This window comes from Plecotus auritus (assembly GCF_963455305.1).
Source record: "Plecotus auritus genome assembly, chromosome: 4".
NCBI lineage: Eukaryota > Metazoa > Chordata > Mammalia > Chiroptera > Vespertilionidae > Plecotus > Plecotus auritus.
In genome coordinates this window covers 121,737,164-121,759,296 of record NC_137775.1, presented here as the reverse complement: position 1 = coordinate 121,759,296, position 22,133 = coordinate 121,737,164, and the positions used below count along the sequence as shown (strand labels likewise).

The window sequence follows — 22,133 nt, the reverse complement described above, 5'->3', positions numbered from 1 at the left end:
CTCATTTGTTAGCAGCTGAGTGGAATTTATTACACTCCTGTTTTCTGAGTCAATTTAAGAACATGATTGTTGTGCATCTCTAAGTACAGCCAAAGCTTTCAAAGAAAAAAAGGAAATAGGGAAAAGAAGTCAGCAAAGTTGACATTTTCCTACATCAGAGTAAAAAAATATCTTAAGGCCCGAAATCAAAGAAGCCTAGATTTGAAGACTAAATTGTCAGTGTTGGCAGAAATAAATCCGGTATAAAAAAGCTTTGCCAAACAGATTTTTAATATCTTTGCAGTGCCAACACTAGGGAACTTGAACTTCAAATCTAGAATTCTTTGTATCTGTCACTCCTTATTCCTTTTACTCTGGCTACCTCCTAGTTTTTCTTCGGGTTTAATCTCAGGTTCTATTTTTTTCACCAGTTAATTACTTATTTACCTGCAATCATCAAGCATAATCACCCTTCTTTTAGTTACTTATTTTCTTATCTTTACATCTCATTAGTTTTGAGAGTTCTTGAAATCAGGACAGTATTTTATCTACTAGGTACTTAGTGTGCTGACTGATATACAGTAAACACAATAAATACTAGTTGGCTGAATGAATGAGTACTGTTAGCCCTGTGAGATATACACAACGGAAACATTTATTCTTTTAATCTTTGGGGAGATATAGAATTAACAAACATAAAATAATTATAGAATAATTTGGACACAAATTTTATTGTCCCGAGCAATTGAAATAAAAATACTGCATCTGTGTGTGTGTTTATAAGTAAAATAAGATTTCAGGTACTAGTAATTTTATTGGTTCAGACCATAGTAATTAGGAATAGAGTTTGAGTTGAAAATTAAAGGATGGGAAGATTCAGAATGTTGAATATATTTGGAAAAAATCCAAGATATTACCATAGCATACTATTGAGATGGGGCTAAACACTTGGAGGTGAGGTAGAGTTAAATCAACTCACCAGCTGGATAAAACACAATGCAGTAGATAAACTAGGTGTGAGAAATGGCTCGCCTGTCCGAATTTCAAATGACGGACTGGGAAACAGAAACATGCCGAAAATGAGACTTTTAATAACACGCTGGAGAGCGGCTGCCCATTGTACAGGAACACACGTGGGGCAGGGAACATAGCCTATTTATTTAGTCCCTCCTCCGGTTCCTCATTGGCTGAGTACTATTTGGTCACCTGTTTCCTAATACACCTCCTAGGTCTTGCTGTCTCCCATTGGGCCATTTAAAACATTGGGCTGAGACCTTTCTAGCTGTCTCCACCTCCCTTTGTTTAGGGGAATCTTCCTGGAAAATGTGCTATCAGCCACATGCACAGCTCTCATACCCTTTCCCCATCCCCCACATCCTGTTTGCTCTGGGGAAATTCAGTAACGGCCTGGCCACATGCTGTTTCTTTTCTATGAAGATGAATCAGAGGCATGTTTCTTACACTAGGTATTTCATTAAAAGGTTGCCCTGACCGGTTTGGCTCAGTGGATAGAGCGTCGGCTTGCGGACTGAAAGGTCCCGGGTTCGATTCCAGTCGAGGGCATGTACCTTGGTTGCGGGCACATCCCCGGTAGGAGGTGTGCAGGAGGCAGCTGATCGATGTTTCTCTCTCATCGATGTTTCTAACTCTCTATCCCTCTCCCTTCCTCTCTGTAAAAAATCAATAAAATATATTTAAAAAAAAAAAAAAAAAAAAAAAAAAGGTTAATATACTTGGATTATTACAAATGAAATAAATTATCAGCCTGCAGAGCAAAAGGTATCAAACAGAGCCACCCTGAGGAAAATTGCATATTAAATTAGTTAGACTTTAGACTGTTGCAATAGAAAACTTATCTTAAGATTGCTTATTCTTTAAAACTTTTAAAAAGAGCTTTGAAAAAAGCATTAAACTTTAATAACATTCTGAGGCCTATCCCGTAGAAGGCTGTATTCAATTTAAAACAATATTTTTATTTCTAATTGATAATAATTAAGTGATAAAACACTTTATTATTGAGCTATATACGTTTTGTAATTCTTAATAAATTTGACTTAATTCTGTCAGCCGGCTAATGAATAATACATTATTTAATACTACAGTTATGCTCTAAAATATAATTATAGGGCTGATGCTTTGCACTTGCTGAATTAAAACTAGAACTGAGAATCTAAAATTTCTGATTCATTTTGGCTTTGATCAGAAAATGATGCCATTACTTTGAAAGCATATCAAATATAGTTGATTTATTTTACAAATATGTTTTTATTTACCTTAGAGAGAGATGAAGTGAGAGGGAGAGAGAGAGAGAGCAACATCAATGAGAGAAAGAAACATCTATCGGCTGCCTCCTGAGGACTTTCTGCACTCAGCCAAATGAGCCACACCAGCCAGGGCTCAAATAAAATTTTTTCAAATGTTACTTTGTAGTTCTCAATGTAATTTAGCTAATATGAAATGTAAAATAATAAAAGGTAAATTGATGCTATAACTATAAATTCCTTATAATACTGTCATACCAAATGCATCTTAATATTATTTATTTGGCTAGTCTACATTCCTGATGATTTGTCCCAACATGGGATTTTATTTAAAGTCTAAATTATATAAAATCTAAGATTTAAGTGGTTGCAAGTATGGCAATTGGACTACAGGTCTCCAAAGCGATTACCAATCAGTCTCCAACATCTGAACAGCTAATAGTCATGGTAAGAGAGATAGCTTTGTTTCTGATAGAGTATAATCAGGGAGAGAAACAGCAGCTTTCTACCTTCAAGTGGAAGAGCAAATAGACCATGAGTTTTCACAGGAAGATTTCCAGGTGAATGCATCTTAAAGGTGGGAACAGAAGCACTGGCAAACCCAAACTTAATACTAGTCATTAAGACTGGGCTGGTGTCCTGAGTTACGGAGGACTTTCTCCACTTCCTGTCTCTGGTCTCTGAATTCTTAACCTGGAAGTAGTCAGAGGAGCTTCAGGGCAGGTGAGCTCTAGTTTTCACCCTCAGTTCTGGAGGTGGGCTTAGTTGGGAGGTACCATGCCAGATTTGGAAATACAAAGTGAGACTCTTAGCCATTATCAGGGAGGCAGGGACCATAGCAACTGCTAAGATAGCTGAGTAAAGCCGTCTCACTATGGACATTTGCTTTGTGAAGAATTGTAAACTTTTGGTAGATTTATTTATGTAGGAAACAAAACTAAAACTCACAGAGTTATTTTGGCTTAACACATTGAGGACTGTAACAATAGCTCCACCCACAAAGGTGGTCTTCAGTTGGCAAGGCACGATCAAGATATTTATACAACTCAGTATAATTGAACTGAGCAGATAATTTTTAAAAACATTCTAAATGGGGCTAATGATTTTTTTTTCATGCACCCTTCAAGCCATTCAAAGTAACAGCTAGTACAAATTAGTAGCAAAATCTGAATCCTGTAGAAGTGTTTATACTTTATATGCTGAACTGCTCTCTCATATTTTTTTCCTAAAATGTCTTACTGTCCCACGGTCTCCAAATTCTTCAATTAATTTTCTGATGTTTTAGTGATACTCTTATTTATAAAGCACATGATAACTAGGGTAAACTTTTAATAGAAAAAACAAGGTTATATTTTAGCCTTTAACTAACTGATAATTATAAACATAATGTTATTTTTTAAGTGTTCAGCTCCGAAAACATGGAGAAGAGCCGATGGCAAAATAATTGAGATGGATACACAGTTCACTATCAGAGCCAGAGAGCTTCAAAACATCTATAAATGCATTATGCTGAAAAACCTCTCGCAAGATGAGAGACTGGACGTACTCTTAACACTTAAACATACTGTGAAGGTACATGAACTCTCTCTTAGTTTTGGGGTATTCTTAGCACTATCAATAAAAAAAATTGAATAGTGAAATAAATAAGATGTTTGCATTCAGTAATTATAAAAATAATTGATAAATGTTTACATAAATTTTGTCAACAACTATATTGTTTTGGTATAATTTGGAGAGGATATGGGTTATGCATGGATATTTATCTAAAAGTTCTCAAATTATATATTATGGCACATAATAAATGTAAAAATAGCACAATGGACATTCTAAATGTAAATGTATTTTTATATATATGCAGTGAAGCAGATATATGCAAATATATTGCAGGGGATTAATACTCAACTCAGTTCAGTAAAACAGCAACTATTGTCTATATCAGCCGTGGGCAAACTACGGCCCGCCGGCCGAATCCGGCCCGTTCGGCTGTTCTATCTGGCCCGCGGAGCCGAAAGAGCAGAGGGTTCTCTTGCTTTCCCCTCCGCTCCTTCACCAGCAGCAGTGTTAACATGGCAACGTCGGGAAACACGACCGCAGCTCCTTCTTCTGAGTGGGCGGATTTATATCCGCCCATTCAGTAGAAGGAACCACCTCTCAGTCTTCCAGAGGCTCCTTGTAATGCCTGTGGACGCGTCCCCCGACATCACCCTGGGAATGCGTAGACACGTTATCGTGGTGATGTAGGGAGACACGCCCCTGGAGAGCACAGTATCAGAGCATTAGCTAAAAAGGAGACCAACAACATGGTTCCCACTGAAGTTGATGTTTTAAAGACCAAAAACCTTTCAACCCAGTCTACATTGCCATCTACATCTACGTCCCGGGCATAATTTGGAAGTTGCACTAAAGAAAATGTTTAATTTACTGTTTACACATTTTGTTCTTTTCTATTTGTTTTAGTTTTAAATTATTTTATTATATTTAAGTTTAATTTGAAAGGCTTTTGTACCTTTCCTTTGTTAGGCAATTTTATTTTGCCTTTACCATCTTCAATATAAGGTATGTTATTGTGCTATGATTCCTCCATTTTTTGAAGTTTCAAATTATAATAATTAGTGTTTACATTTTTCTTGTTAAAATGTTTGAAATGAATAAAACTATTGAAAAAAAAAAAAAAAAGACCGTACCATTTTATGTAATGATGTTTACTTTGAATTTATATTAGTTCACACAAACACTCCATCCATGCTTTTGTTCCGGCCCTCCAGTCCAGTTTAAGAACCCATTGTGGCCCTCGAGTCAAAAAGTTTGCCCACCCCTGGTCTATATGTTTGTTTTTTTAACATATTTTTTTATTGATTTCAGAGAGGAAGAGAGAGGGGGAGAGAGAGATAGAAACATCAATGATGAGAGAGAATCATTGATTGGCTGCCTCCTGCACACCCCCTACTGGGGATCAAGCCTGCAACCTGGGCATATGCCTTGACTGGAATCAAACCTGGGACCTTTCAGTCCACAGGCTGACACTCTATCCAATGAGCCAAACTGGCTAGGGCTGTCTATATGTTTTGACAGTCATCAATGAAAATTTTATTTTTAGCAGTTTTACAGCAGCATTAGTGTAAGTATTTTTGTCTTTTTTCATCATCAAATATTGATTTTGTGTGTTTTAGTCCTGCTTTTAATGAAAATGAAACAGATGTCACAGGTCAAATTCCCAAGAAATACAGGGATTTGTGTGCAGGAAGTTTCTTGGAGAGTGCTCTCAGAAGTAACTCCTGCGGGGAAATTGAGAAGGCAGGACTGGTCAGGTGGATAAAAGAAATGCTGTTCAAGTCTCAGCAATGACTTCAGCCAGTCTCACAGGAAACTCAGAAACTGGGGAGGCTTCTGAGTTGTCCTAAGTTGAGGCAGGTGCTGGGAGTTTTTGCTCCCATATGACCATTTACTAAATGTGGGTTGCCCCCAGGAAGGAGGTGTGACTTTGTTTTTGTTTTAATCTTTTGTTTTTAAATTGACTTTTATTAGAGAGGGAGAAGGGGAGAGAGAAACATTGATGTGAGAAACATCGATTGGTTGCCTCATGTATGTGCCCCAACTGGGGATCGAGCCCACAACCTGGGTATGTACTCTGACTGGAATTGAACCTCCAACCTTCTGGTGCAGGGGATGACACTCCAACCAAATGAACCACATGGGCCAGGCTTCACTTCAATCTTACATTTGTAATTTAAGTTACTTTTTCTGAACAGTTAAAAAAAACAAAACACACTATTACCATGATTCGAGGTTGTGAACATGTTGGTACATTGCACATTACCAAAACATAATTACAAATCAAAGCAGCCAGTATTTAAGAGTCTAGAGCAGCCGTGGGCAAACTACGGCCCGCGGGCTGGATCCGGCTATTCTATCCGGTTCTCCTGGTCTCCCCTCTGCTCCTTTACTTTGAATTTATATTAGTTCACACAAACACTCCATCCATGCTTTTGTTCCGGCCCTCCGGTCCAGTTTAAGAACCCATTGTGGCCCTCGAGTCAAAAAGTTTGCCCACCCCTGGTCTAGAGCAAGCATGTCAAACTCAAAGGCTAACATGGGCCAAATAAACAAGGTTGAAGTTTATGTGGGCCACAAAAAACCAAAAGCTTCAATTTTCATAGAAACATAGGTTTATTTGGATAGAGACATGCTGAATACAAAGGGCTGAAATAAATGAGTAATCATTAACATAAAATAATAGAACATTTTAATAAAAATAAATATTTTTTTCTTGAACATTAACTTACCAGACACTGAATAACTGCATAAATTAATAAGCGTAATGCAAATAAACCTATTTTTCTTGTTCTCCAAAAGTGAAATATTTCCTGTTGCGCACACCAAACAAGTCAGTCTAAGACTAATGACGTGGCCATTGACTGCTAAAACATTCACTGCTAGTATTAGTGGAGAGAAATGGTGCGCCTGCGAGTAAGGCGCCTAAGGGAAATGAATGCAACATGATTATAATAATCAGTTATTAGCAAACATTGTAGTTCGTTATTAATAACTAGAGGCCCTATGCATGAAATTCATGCAAGAGTAGGCCTCCCTTCCCCTGGCTGCCAGCACCGGCTTCCCTCTGGCACCTGGGACCCGGGCTTCCCTCACAGCCCCAGCTTCATCTGGGAGGTCGTCCAGAAGGACATCCAGTCTAATTAGCATATTATGCTTTTAATATTATAGATTATATATAACAGGATATTGTAAAAATTTCTTATATACCGTTATATTGGCTGGGCTGTAAAAATATTTGTTGTGGGCCGTGATTTTGACATGCTTGGTCTAGAGAACAAAGGGCTGAACCAACCAATACCTCTTAGGGAAGCTCACATTTGTTGCCAGGCCTGCTCCATGATTGGAGTCCAGTGAACAAGCTCCATGGTTTGAAGCCAGTGAATATCCCTCAGAACAGTCTGGGTTGGGCTTGAGTGATTGAAGGTGTTAGTTTCCTTGGTACCCAGAGGTCTAACCTTCCTCGCTGATCTTTTCCTTCAGCGTCCAAGAAGGGAAATGGGTAGGAGAAGGTGACGCTTTATGTTGCTCTTTACTGCACTCATCCTTAAATGGTATGTCAAGAAATGCCCATTACCTGGATGCCAAAAATACCCTTCCTTGTCCACATTGGGTAATAGCAGCCATACTGCCTTTGATAGATCAAGGTCAGTTACCTTTACAGGCATGTGACACTTTTGTTGTCCCAGGTCATGTGGCCTAAGGACTCCAGGCATTAGTTATAGTTTCAAGTTTAATAGGATTCTAGCTGTGTCCACTGCTAGAAGCATTTTCCCCCCAGGAACTGGGACCTCTAAACTTGAGGAGCACACAGTTGCAGGGACAGGAAGCAAACATTCCTAAAGTAGTGAGTGAGGCCATTTCTACTCTACCCCCTTGGTTTCCAGGGTAGAGCAGTTTCAAGGGCTTCTGCTTTGTCTTCCCTATCACAGAGGCACAAGAAATCAAGGGAAAGGGGGCCTGTGCCAACTACCAAGTATTCCACTCCAATGATATGTGTAAGAATCAGCGAAATGGATACTGGGTGGGTCTCTGAACCGAGGGGACCCACTGTGAGCTGGACCTGGGTCAGAATTCCATTTAGTTATTTGTGTGCTCCCATATACCTCCACTCAGGGTCCTGGCCTTTATACCCCCACATTGATTAGTCATTTGATTTCAGGGTGTTCCAGGGAAGAAAGCATGGCCTTGAACAAGGAAGTCCTTTTAAATTGATGGCAGCTCTTTTCAGCCAATATAGTTGAGGGCAATCTAGAGAGAGGCTCAGCTGAAGAGTTGCCAGCCACCAACCATGTCCACAGCAGGGAGACCGAGTGCTTTGGTTCTGAAGTGGGGTAATCCAGGCAGCACATCACATCATTCACTGTAATGAATATGTCTTCTATATCCTAAATAAAGGGGGAAACCCAAGTATCACCAGGACCACTGGTACAGCGCTTATGTTTTATAGCTCAAATTGAAGGCAATATTGGTCATATGTTTTTGTCAATATAGGTAAATTAAGTGGGCAATTCAGCTAAAATATTTGGCTTCTGAAAAATGATTTTCAGTTCACTAAATTTATAAGGCACTTGCCAGATGCCACCTTCAGTTTATGGCATAAAGATATAAGTTGTTTCTGAATTACCGTCTGTTTTAACTATTATAAAGGTTTTAGATAGGCAATGGATTGGATAACTGCATTGCATGTCTAATTTTGGTCATCAATATGAGCCAAATTCTCAGAGCATATAGATGTAGATATCCAAATTATAATCAGGGGTTCATTATAAATAACAATGGAAAAATGTCAGCCATATTTAAATCTATCTAGGAGAATCATGTGATTGCAATCTGAGAATTTCATCAGTAAAATGCTTAGATACCTTGTGTAGGTTCTTTGCTTCCTGACTGCAAAGAACTGTTATTCTGTTGAGAAGAAACAAGACCAAAACACACCAAGTTCTTATGACATATTAAGTAGTTGAGTAAATGGTTCTTGTTGGGAGATAAGTCTCCACAGGTCTCACATTTCTGCCCATCTTGAGAGCAGAGGCATTGAGTGCCTTTGTCCTGAACTACTCTTTCAAAGATGTTTGTGTAGTGAGTAGCCTTAAAATACCGTGATACTTAGGAAGAGAGGGAGAAGCAATAGATCCAGAGGTAGGAAATAAGCATGATATCCAAATTGTTAAAAAGGGATTGCAGGTGGGGAATCTAGTAGAAATCCTCTTATCTGACATAATTAGGACCATTATCTGGCTAATTAAAAAAAAAACAAAGGGTGGCTTATAAAAGATAAATTGTGCATCTCTTCAACAATATATTTAAGCTATTATATCCACACGTACCTTTATTTAACAACCAGAGGCCTGGTGCACAAAATTCGTGAACTGGGGGATGGGGGTCCCTCAGCCCGGCCTGCGCCCTCTCGCAGTCCAGGACCCCTTGGGGGATGTCCGCCTGCCAGCTTAGGTCCGATACCCCCGGGGATTGGGCCTAAGCCAGCAGGCGGACATCCCTCTCGCAGTTTGGGGCTCTTGCAGTCTGGGACCCCTCACTCCTTACTGCCAACCTGCAGCGGAGGTGGGAGAGGCTCCCGCCACGGCAGCTGCACTCACCAGCCATGAGCCTAGCTTCTGGCTGAGTGGTGCTCTCACAGGGGGAGCGCCTGCATTGAGCATCTGTCTCCTGGTGGTCAGTGTGCATCATAGTAACTGGTTGTTCTATCGGTCATTCCACCACTTGGTCAATTTGCATATTAGGGTTTTATTATATAGGATATTACGATGGACGATTGAGGCCTTCAAGAACAATTCAAATTCTGGCTCTTATTCATTTATGGCTGTGCAACCTTAGATAAGTTATTTAATATTTCTGAAAATCATTTTCAATTAATTTGTAAAATTAGTTGCTTTAAGGATATAAATATATCTATGTTTGTGCATACATATGTATATATAAATATATAAAATAAAAATATAATCTGTATGTCTCAGTACTTACAAATAGAAAGCCCTCAATAAATAATAGGTATTATTTTGATGACAATTGCTAATTCAGACCAGTGAATCTTAAACCTGAGTACACATTAGAATCATCTGGAGAGCTTGAAAAAGAGAGAGTGGTATACAGACAGACAGACACACACACACAGACACACACACACACACACACACACACACACAGAGAAAGAAAGAAAGAGGATATGAGAATGATTAAAAATAATATCTAGACTCCATTTCAAGGCAGTTAAATTAGATCCTCAAGTGTGAAAGCAATGTTTAACATCTTTTAAACCCTCCCCCAGGTCCTTCTAATGTGCCTTCAGGCTTAGAGACCACTGATGTAGACTCATGTATTAACTATGCCAAGTATGTATTAAAAAGTACAGAAGAGAATTAGTAACTGATTTTACCTTCTGGCTCACTCATTTCTCATGATCCTCTGTGGGGCAGTTGGAGCAACTTCTATTTGATTAGTTATCAATCCTTCTACCTTAATCACTTAACTTTTACCTAGGGCTTTCTTATTCAACCACACTCATTTCTATTACTTTATTAAAAATTATTGTGAATTATATTAGCATGCAGACAAATGTGTAAGATATATATGTGCAGTCTGACGAATATAAAGCCATCAATCATGTAACCACCCTCTGGATCCAAAACAGGATAGAACCGACATTGCTGGTGTCCCACTTTCTCTTCATAATGGCAGTTCACCCTCCTATCAACTAGCAGTACTACCTTACTGACTTTCATGGTGGTAATTTCTTCGATTTTTTTTCTTTATTTTACCACTTCTGTGTAGTTTTCTAAAAAAATATGGTTAGTGTTGCTTATTTTTGTATAATATTTAAATGGAATGATACTATATGTACTATTTTGTGCCTTGATTCTTTTGCTCAACATTAATTTGTAAGACTGAAAGTTGTTATTGTATATAGCTGTAATCCAGTTATTTCCTTACATTAGATAATATTCTGGTATATGAATAAGCCATCAATTATTTACGTAATTAACTTATTTATGGCTCTTTGGTTGTTTTCTACTTTGGGGTCACTGTGCGCAATGACTTCATATGCACATTTCTCTAAAGCACTTACGAGCAGAATTGATGGGTTGTAGATTGTGCATATCTTAAACTCTACTAGATAATACCAATTTTCCCCCCAAATTAGTCTTGCCAGTTTATATTGTTATCAGTGATGTTTCACTTTTTCTGGAGTCTCATTTAGTTTCTTTGCGTGGTAATTTCAAAAATTAACTGATTCTTAAAATTCTATACTGAATATTTTTGTGTCTTAAATAGGAACATGAATGTAAATTGACTCAGGATATTCTAGAATTGATTGACAGAGAAGTTGACCTTATGATGAGAGGAGTCAAAAATGATAACCTTGAAGGGCTCAGAAAAAGAATTGCAACATTGTTTTTTCATTACATCAAAACACCTTTGTTTAATGCAGAAGTTGCAAGACACCTTAAGGTACTCAATTTTTTCCTGTATTGCTTTCTCAAAATTCTAAGATGTGATATATAGTAAATGGAAGACTATTCAAAGTTTGCTTTAACACTTTACTTGGGATCCATGTGGAAGACCATCTTATTGTGAAATCTCTTTTGAATGATTATTTTTTTGTGTTGATGAATTAAACATATTCATTTAACTTCTGTGTCTGTATTTCCAACCTTGAGTTCTTCCCTAATATCTGAACCAAATTCCTAGTTAAATATTGCACTATGTTGAATGTATCGTCACCTCTCACACCTTCATGCTTTTGCACGTACTGTTGCTTCTACCTGGAATGCTATCTGCCTCCTTCACCCAGCCAAGTCCTAATTCATTTCCTAAGTCTCAATTCACATGTCCCTCCTTCATGAGGCCTTAGAGATCCTGCATCTCTGAGATTCTACATGCACCTAGTTTGTGTTCCCTTAGAATACTAATCACATAGTTATAATTATTATTGGACAGCTCCATGTAGCTATCCTGTAACATGTGTTTGAATTAAACTGTCCTCTCCAACTCCAACATGTTTAGGTTTCAGTAGGGTTTTTGCTTTCTGAAGCTAAGATAAATGCCTTATTGCTTTCTTACTGTACAAAACTGTTTAAAATATTTTTAGGGGTAGTTTACTAAAGAATTCTAAATAGTGTTTTATTACAATGATTATTTGTAGAGTTGTAATTTTACTTAAGAAGCTGACTGAATATCTGTTTTGCTTTTTGACAAACAAATATCTTAATAGTTAATAAAAACTTTTATAAAAATGAAAATTATCTAATTTTTATATTTTTTATTTTTAAATGAATGTTTAAAATTTAATTGTATTGGAAGAGAATATTGAAATATAACAAAAATTCAAGAGAAAAGTTTCCCATTTTATTATTTTTAATTTAAATCAATGTTTCATTTGTCTAGGCCAGTGGTCGGCAAACCGCGGCTCGCGAGCCACATGCGGCTCTTTGGTCCCTTGAGTGTTCTAACGCCACTTCTTCAAAATAGACTCTCCCAGGCCGAAAACCAACTTCTGCGCATGGGCCACGAAGTTTCAATCGCACTGTATGTGTGCGCCCGAATGTGGTATTTTGTGGAAGAGCCACACTCAAGGGGCCAAAGAGCCGCATGTGGCTCGCGAGCCGTGGATTTCCGACCACTGGTCTAGGCCCGTGGTTGGCAAACTGCGGCTTGCGAGCCACATGCGGCTCTTTGGCCCCTTGAGTGTGGCTCTTCCACAAAATGCCACGGCCTGGGCAAGTCTATTTTGAAGAAGAGGCATTAGAAGTTTAACTTTAAAAAATTTAGCTCTTAAAAGAAATTTCAATTGTTGTACTATTGATATTTGGCTCTGATGACTAATGAGTTTGCCGACTACTGGTTAGGCTAACCTCTAGCCTTTTCTATAGACTTAATTAGTTTTTATATGTTTGTAGTAACATAATAAAACTTTATATTCTATACATTCACATAACATTATACCATTTTATTCACTTTGTAAGTTACCTTTGGTAAAATTCACTCTTTTTGGTGAGTTTTGACAAACTCAGAGAGTCATATAACCAATAGCACAGTCAAGATTAAAGAAGTCTTATTACCTTCCCAAATTCCCTCATGCTGCTACCTTGTAGTCAACCTTTTCCTTGGCCCCCTAACCTTTGGTAACCTTTTGTTTTTATGGTTTTACCTAACCCAGAATGTCATATAAGTGAAACAACATGTAGTCTTTTGAGATTGGCTTCCTTTATTTAGCATATTGCATTTGAAATTCACCTATGGTTTTTAGTATGTCAGTAGTTTGTATTTTTATTGTCTGGCTGTACCAGAGTTTATCTACTCACAGTTGTAGAACACTGAGTTGTTTAGAGTTTTGTGAATAAAGTCAATACAAACACTTGATTATGAATTTTTGTGTAAATTAATTGTTTGGGGTTAAATGCCTAGGAAGTGAGATTTTTTGAATCATATGGCAAATGCATATGTACTTTTATAAGACACTGACAAGCATTTTTTCTAAACTGGCTGTACAATATTGTATTCCCATCTCAGTGTCTGAGAGTTCCAGTTGTTCTGCCTCTTTGTCACTACTTGGTATTGTCAAGTTTAATTTTAATTTTATTCTAATGTGAAGTAGTATCTCGTTATTTTTTTAATCTCCATTTTCCTAATGACTAATTTTTTCCCCATACATATATCTCTTTGGTGAACTGTTTGCATATATCTTGTGCTATTACCCCCACCTTTTTTTTTTAGTTGGACTATTTATTTTCTTATTTATTGAATTATGAAAATTCTTTGTATATTTCACATACAAGCCATTTGTAAGATATATGATTTGTAAATACCTCCTTTTAGTTTGTGGCATGGCTTTTTATTCTCTATATAATATCTTTAACAGAGCATAAGTGTTTGTTTTTGATGAAGTTGAATTTATCCATTTTTAAAATGGATCATGCTTTGGTGTTTGTTTTGTATTACTAAATCTTTTTGGAAGAATTAATATTGTTAAAATGTCTGTACTACCCAAACTGACCTACAGGTTTAGTGCAATCCCTTTCAAAATTCCAATGGCATTTTTCACAGAAAAGATTCTTAGTAGCCAAAACAATCTTGAGAAAGAAGAACAAAATTGGAGGCATGATGCTTTCTGATTTAAAACTATATTTAAAAGCTATAATAATTAAAACAGTATGGTATTGCCTTAAAAAGAGACATATAGATCAATGATACAGACTAGCCAGAAAAAAACCTACACATATAAGGTCTACTAATATTTGACATAGAAGCCAAGAACACAATAGAGAAAACATAGTCTCTTCAATAAATGAGATTGAGAAAACTAGATAACCACATACAAAAAAAAATGAAATTAGATTCTTATATCCCTCCACATACAAAAATCAACTCAAAATGGATTAATGACTTAAATGTAGGACCTGAAACTAAATCTACTGGAAGGAAACAGGGAAAATGTTTTTTGACATTGTTTTGGCAATGATTTTTTAGTCATGACACCAAAAGCAAAGGCAATGAAAGCAAAATCAGACAAATGAGATTGCATCAAACTAAAAAGTACAGTAAAAGAAACAGTCAACAAAGTGAAAGGCAACCTATGAAATAGGAGAAAATATTTGCAAACCATGTATCTGGTTAGTATCCCATCCCTCCCCCCGCAACCAAAGGGAGCTTTTACAACTCAGTAGCAAAACAATTTTAACCCGCTTTGAAATGAGCAAAGGACCTTAAGAGTCATTTCCCGAAGAGTAGAGAAATGACCACCATGTACATGAAAAGTGCTCAGTCATCAGGGAAATGCAAATCAAAACTGCAAAGTGATAAAGACAAAAGATAAGTTTTGACAAGGATATAGAGAAAAGGGAATTATTGTGCACTTTTGCTGGACATGTAAACTGGTACCAACATTATGGAAAACAGTATGGACTTTTCTCAAAAAAATAAAAATAGAACTACCATATGATACAGAGTTTCAAATTTTGAAAATTGATCATTGAGCCTATCCAAATTTATTGTTAAGCTGAATGAATAAGAACAATTGGTTTAGTGGGCTTTTACTTATATGTTAATCTAGTTGCCTGTAAGATTAATTAGTGTAGCATAACACCAAAACTCTAAATTCTCCTTAAAAATAAGTGCCAAAGCACTTGGAAGGCTTTCTTACTGTTTTGCAACCCAAAGTCTTGACTTACTAATTTTCTTTCAGTCAATTAATTTTCTATGTGATTTTACTACATCTATCCAAGGATTAATGAATAATACAGATTTTTAATATTTTGGCAAGATAAATACTGCTTGAAGTTTAAATTTTGTATAGAATACGAAGTTAAAGGGAAAGTGTGACTTTAAAAATTAACCAACTTTTGCCCAGCTGGTGTGGCTCAGTTTGTTGAGCTTTGGCCTATGCACCAGAAGATCGCTGGTTCAACTCCTGGTCAGGACAGGGCACGTCCCTGGCCTGTGGGCTCCATCCCCAGTAGGGAGTGTGCAGGAGGCTGCCGATCATGTTTCTCTCTCTCTTGAGGAGGAATATAGGGGGAGCTAGCAATCTGAATCTGTGCCAGTGACTGGTGTCCTAGTGCGTTCTTGTCAGCCTATAATTAAGTCACTGCTCCTTCCTTAGGCAATAATCTGCTTTACTAAATACTCCCAGTTTACAAGGGCCACAAACCAAGAATTTAACAGTTTAGCTAGAAGGGAGGTCACTAGCACCACCCAGGCCAGGCCTTTAGCTATAATCTTACTTCCCCATTCCAACTGACTCAGGAGGGGCTGTGAAAGCCCAGAAGTAAGGAAACAAAGAATTTAGAAATATATATAAGGAGTAATCTCATTGTATAAGCTGTTCAGGCTTTGGTTCTTCGAATCCCCTGAGCCAGCAGCGCTGCTTTAAATAAAAGGTTTGTCCTGAATCTCCAGTACTCCTTCTGTATTTTCTGGTCACCTGGTAAATTCTGAAACACTCTCTCCCTCCTCCCTTTCTCTCTCTGAAATCAAGAAAAACATATTTTTTAAAAAATTAACCAACTTTTTATCTCTTTCTAAGATGTTAGCCCTCCGTGCTTCTGTTGGGTGGTATTTGACCTGGCTTTTATTTACAGCTTTCTCCCTCTCTCTGTATAAATATAAATATATGTATATATTTTTACTATTTAGGTCCCTCAAGACCCACTGAAATTTTATAAGAAGATTTACTTTTGCCACAGTTGCCAGCTCTACTTACCGTCTACGGAGTTCGCTATATCATCCACCGCACACCGCGTATACCGGTGTCGTAACTGTATTAGCCTTGACAATGAGACTCGACAACGGGAATCATTTTTGAAGTACAAATATTTACTTCAGCGACTCTACTATTCAGAAGTTAATTATGAAGATGATTCTAAAATTGCTTTCCTGATACAGGTATGATCAGTGAGAGTTGCCAATCATAGATGAAAGTTTACAGACAAGATTCCTGCTTTTCCATCTAAACTTTTAAAAATAATGGATTTTACCTCCTATGCTTATACTTTCTGAAGTTTGCTCTTCTGTCAATTCTACATTTATATATATATACTTCTTGATAAAAAGTTGATTCAAGAGTTTTAGCTAATATGGTTTAAATTAAAAAATGGTTTTTTTTAAAAAATATATTTTATTGATTTTTTACAGAGAGGAAGAGAGAGGGATAGAGAGTTAGAAACATCGATGAGAGAGAGACATCGATCAGCTGCCTCCTGCACGCCCCCTACTGGGGATGTGCCCGCAACCCAGGTACATGCCCTTGACCGGAATCGAACCCGGGACCCTTCAGTCCACAGGCCGACGCTCTATCCACTGAGCCAAACCGGTTAGGGCTAAAAAATGTTTTTAAAGTTATTTTATTTTCCCCTTCTCTCTTTTCTCATTAATACAAAAAAATATCTTTTTAACAACACTAAGAAAATTGCTTTTTTAAATTTTAATTTCCTCATTTGTAAAATGGGAATAAAATGACAGACAGTAACCCTGAGGACAAGATGATAGTTACTCATATATTTTGAAAAATATTTACCATATACACTGAGTGGCCAGATTATTATGATCTCTGAAAGCATAATAATCTGGCCATTCAGTATATATATATTAGAGGCCTGGTGCATGAATTTGTGCATGGGTGGGGTCCAGCCAGCCTGGCCAGGGGGCGGGGACATGGGCGGTTGGCCAGCCTGCCTGCTGGTCGAACTCCTGGTCGAGGGGACAATTTGCATATTAGCCTTTTATTATATAGGATATACACTGAGTGGCCAGATTATTATGCATTCAGAGATCATAATAATCTGGCCACTCAGTGTAAATGTAAGGTAAAATTAGCATATTGGAAGGAATATATATAACTTGGTCTAGGTCGAAGGTACAGTCATGAATGTGAGACTGATAACCTAATTTGGTCAGAATGAACAAATATTTAGTGAAAAATAAGGAGCAATATGCCCCTGAAAACCTCACTAATAGTATTTCTTTTTCAAAAATATACTCAATATAATTTAATTATTTCCTTAAGTAATATAATAATAGTAAGTAATTTTTATGTTTATAAGAAAACATTTTTCAAACTTATGTTGACATGCAGCTGCAAGATATTCAGTACCTGGTAGAGAACATCTGGGCGTCCCAGTCAGCACTCAGTGCCTGGAATGACCTCAACGATCTGGTCCTGGTCAGGTGGGACAAGGCCTTGGAGTGGTCCCCTTGGAACTGCATTCTCCTTACCAAAGACGAAGCTGCTGCTCATCTCAAGCTAGCAAGTATTGAAGAGGTAAGAAAGTTGAATTTTACTGGGGAACGTTAATATAATCATTGGAATTATTAGAGATAACTTGACTGTATTACAACATCCTATGGATGCCTTGGCTGGTTTAGTTCAGTGATTAGAGAATAGGCTATCAGACTGAAGAGTCTTGGATCTTTGATTCCCCATCAAGGGTGTATACCTCAGTTTCAGGTTCGATCTCCAGCCCTGGTCTGGGTGAGAGTGGGAAGCAACCAATCAATATGTCTCTCTCACGTCAATGTTTCTCTCTCCCTCCACCTTTCCTTCCACTCTCCCTAAAAAAAAAATAAATAAAAAAAAAAATAATAATGGAAAAAATATCCTCGTGTGAGAATTAAAAAAAACAACCCCTATTCCATGCATAATTTAAATACTTCCATTGAGTTAAGAAACAGAGAACCCATTTGATAACAGAATATGTGGGTGGATGGTATGTGTGACAGAGATTAAAATTAAAAGGAAGCTAAGGCGAGAATAAAATAGAATGAAAGGTGAGAATAAAAGACCCGAAGGTTTGTACAAGTACCCATACATGATACTACTCCCATCTAATAATAGCAAGTTCAAGCAAAATCTCTCCACAAGGGCAGATATTTTGTTTAGCTTATTTGTGTCTGTATCTCTAATACCTACCGCATTGCCTATCACAGATTAGGCGTTTAATAGGTATTTGTTGAGTGAATAGATGAATATTACCATTAGATAGATATTATAGAACTCAAAATCTGCCCTTTGATTAATCATCACAAGTCTACTTAAAAGAACACTAAGTTGTCAAATAAATGTTGTTCATAATTTTGTGCTCAAAATAGAAATCATCATACTGATGGGGTATAGTTTCAAGGCCCCATTTTTTTATTTGCTTCCAACTAACGGGGAGTGAAGAAAGCACTTTAAAAATTAAATACCACTTAGGTTCAGTAACTTACAAGATGTAATTTCTAAAGCTTTTTGATGAATGGTTTTGAGGAGTTCCTAATGAGTTCCCAGAGAGCTTCATTTACACTAAGCAAGCCTAGGACTCCTATTGCTGCTACTGACTTCTGTTGATTAAATTGATGTATTGAATTCCATGTAAGATGTCAGCTAAGAGAAACTAAAGAAATTACTTCAAATATAAGTCATTTTGGATAGTGCTATTCCCTGCCTGTGTTTTTATTGGGGAGAGGGAAGGTATAAAGGGAAGAAACTAGTTAAATTTTTAGCTTTTTTTGAATAATTTTACAGGAGAAGCCAGGCTAAAATAAATTTTACTTTAGCTATTGAAAGAAAGAGCAGCAAGAAATTTTGAAGGTGTGTTATGTGTTGTATTTAGTAAACTAAGCTGCCTCCTAATTACTTAATCACTGGAAGCATAGCCAATACTAGCAAAATCATTTCATCTAGCACCGTAGTGGGATTGGAGTGCATTCCCAAAGCTGATATTCCACCGCTTCTTCAATTAATCCATACAGCTCCCCTTGTGTATTTAATCAAATTACTGCAGAATCAAATTAAGTTCTATCCCCATTCAGGATGCCGAGCTTACTGAATTTCTGTAAATAGAGCTAAGGTTTACAACCAGACAAACTCGAGAGAAAAATCACCTTCTTGATAGTTTTGGACTGATGTAATCTTTTAAGGTATTAATATTCAGCCTGGTGTAACCATTTGAGTATTAATATTCAACCTAGTTAAAGAATAATTTGTTTCTCTGGTGGTTTACTCAGTGGTTAGAGCATTGACCCACCAACTGAAGGGTCATGGGTTCGATGCCTGGTCAAAGGCACGTACCTGTATTGCAGTTTTGATCCCTGGCCCTCAGTTGGGCCCCATGCAGGAGACAACCAAGTGATGTGTCTCTCTCACATCGATGTTTTTTCCTCTCTCTGTCTCTCACCCCCCGGCCCCCAGCCCTTCCACTCTCTCTAAGAATCAATGGAAAAAATATCCTCGGGTAAGGATTAACAAAAACAAATAAAAAAAGAATAACTTGTCTTGCAGCAAGTTAAAGTATTTCCAGATTTTCCATAATGCATTGATAGTTGCTTTCTCAGTAAATTAAAAAAAAATACTCAGAAGTTAAAATAATCTTGACTTCCTGAAATCATGACACAAGTTATAGGAAAAGAATGGAAAAAAACTTCTCTTCTCTAAACTGTAAATGAGGCAGATCAATTTCTCATGGTGTGCACATTGGCCAAAGTAGAACAACAGTAGATTTAGAGTCGACAGACCTGACCCAGTATTTCCCATTCCTGTCACTAACAATATGAATGCCAGTAAGGCCTTCCCCCTTTGCTTCATACATTTTTATAAAGGTTACCTAAAAGCATGGACTTGGTATAGAGGACCTGAGCACCCTGACTTTGAATTCAGGCTCTATCACTCATGAGCTGAGAGAAGTTGGGCAAGGTTGTTAATGTCTTGGTGTTCTGGTTTTCTCATTAATAAAAAGGAGTAATATAACAAGGGGATGATAGGTATTGGTTACCTTTTAATATTATTCTTGAAGAGATGCTTATTATTTCTTTAATTGTATCCTATATAATAAAGAGGTAATATGCAAATGGACCCTCACACCCTCTCACAAGATGGCCGCCCCCATGTGGTGAAAGATGGCCGGCAGGGGAGGGTAGTTGTGGGTGACCAGGCCAGCAGGGGAGGGCAGTTGGGGGCAACCAGGCAAGCAGGGGAGGGCAGTTAGGGGCAACCAGGTTGGCAGGGGAGGGCAGTTGGGAGCGACCGGGATGGCAGGGGAGTGGCTAGGGAGTGATCAGGCTGGAGGGCAGAAGCGGTTAGGGGCAATCAGGAAGGCAGGCAGGCGAGCAGTTGGGAGCCAGCAGTCCTGGACTGTGAGAAGGGAGTCAGACATCCCTCGAGGAGTCCTGGAGAAAGACTGCAGGGATTCATAAGGAGGGAATCTGAGGCAGTAAAAGGGTTGACCAAAGGAAGTTTACATTGTTGCAACACCAATGTGATCTTTATTTTGAACTCTGGAGATATGGGAAGGATCAAGCTTGGAAAAAAAAATCAAGTTGGTAATTTTATCAATGTGAAAGAGACTTAAAGAGAGAACCAAGCCCAGCTGGGTGGGATGGCTCAGTGGTTGAGCATCAACGTATGAACCAGGAGGTCATGGTTCGATTCCCAGACAGGGCACATGCCCAGGTAGCTGGTTTGATCCCCAGTGTGGGATGTGCAGGAGGCAGCCAATCAATGATTCTCTCTCATCATTGATGTTTCTACCTCTCTCCCTTCCTCTCTGAAATCAATAAAAATCTATTAAAAGAGAGAGAGAGAGAGAACCAAGGTGGCACAAGTGCATTCATTCAAAAATATCGATTAAGTATTTACCTTAGGGACACGGCTATGGGAAAGACCCAGTTTGAACCCTCAAGTTCTCTTTATCATGGGAGAGATTTTCAAGAATATAGTGAAGTTCAGGCAGAATGACCTAAAATTACAATGAAAATATGTAAAAGTGTTTGCAAGTACGAAGGCAGGAAGGATTAGTTTGGACTCAGAGGTTAGCTCCTATCCTCAAGGACTCTTTACTTTTGATTGACACTATGGAGGGATCTTTACTGAGGGGATGTTTTACTCTCAAAAAACAGGTGGTAAGAGAAGGTACAGGTAGTAGCCATCACTTGGTTGAAAAGAAGGGAGAGTCAGGACAGGCTGGCAGGTTAAAGGTCGTAGGAGCTGAGCCCTGAAAGATAATGGTCAAAGTGGGGAAAAACCTATACTGGGCTCCGAGAAATGATAAGCAAAGGCAGTGAGGCATGAAAATGTTTTTACTTGGCTAAATATAACTGTGCCATTTAATAGAATTTGTTTTTTTTTTTTTTCAGGGATATGAACCCTTGTTCATTCACAAGATCAAACACAAACATATCCTGGCTAAGAACTACTTTTCACAGATTCCAGTCCTGGCTTCATTTATACTTGATGATGCGGAAATAGATGAAATCAGACAGAAATATCAGGAAGACACAACACCTAAGATTATAGAGCCCCAGTTGCCCAGTCCTTAGAAGACCCAGGAGTATTTGTTTGATAATCAGCATTTTGTCCACTGCAAATAGAATAATACAGAGGTCACACCATATGGAAATAGAATGTGTTAAATTGATTTTAATTGTTTTTCAAATAAAAGTATATTGAAATGTAAAACAAGTGGCTTTTGCTGGATATCCTTCCTTTGCCTCTTTAGCTCTGCCTTCCACCCTTCCTCTCTCTCTGCTTTGTGCCCTCGGAGGCTGATCATTGTGCACTACATCAACGAGTATGTAATGCCCTCTAGTTGCGTTGGTCAGTGGGAACCATCAGCAGGAAACCTGAGGTCTGAAAGAAAGGCAAAGATTGCGGTATTTATTCCCCTGGCTTCTCTCATCTGATTTTTGGTCTGTTGTCAGTGACTGCATTCAGCTGCATGCTCTACAACTCTTTGAATTCTGGGACTCATTCTTTCTCTTTACTTCTTCAGCTTATGGGTGGCAATGCCTTCCTTTTGTAGCTAGGTTTAAGGTGATTTACTTTTTAATTTTGCTTTCCTTAACAGTAACAAG

The 22,133-nt window shown here is 37.9% G+C and overlaps 1 protein-coding gene across 1 annotated transcript in view; it reads left to right on the top strand.

Annotated features, from left to right (window-relative positions):
• Positions 1-21,734, top strand: part of IQUB (IQ motif and ubiquitin domain containing) — a 69,032-nt gene extending 47,298 nt beyond the window's left edge. Inside the window, exons 9-13 of the mRNA XM_080663755.1 lie at positions 3,642-3,812; positions 11,085-11,261; positions 15,945-16,193; positions 17,383-17,568; positions 21,417-21,734. Of these exons, the coding sequence (XP_080519881.1) occupies positions 3,642-3,812; positions 11,085-11,261; positions 15,945-16,193; positions 17,383-17,568; positions 21,417-21,599 (966 nt within the window). The 3' untranslated portion in view covers positions 21,600-21,734. The remainder of the gene's footprint in view (positions 1-3,641; positions 3,813-11,084; positions 11,262-15,944; positions 16,194-17,382; positions 17,569-21,416) is intronic.
• Positions 21,735-22,133: the final 399 nt, after the last annotated feature.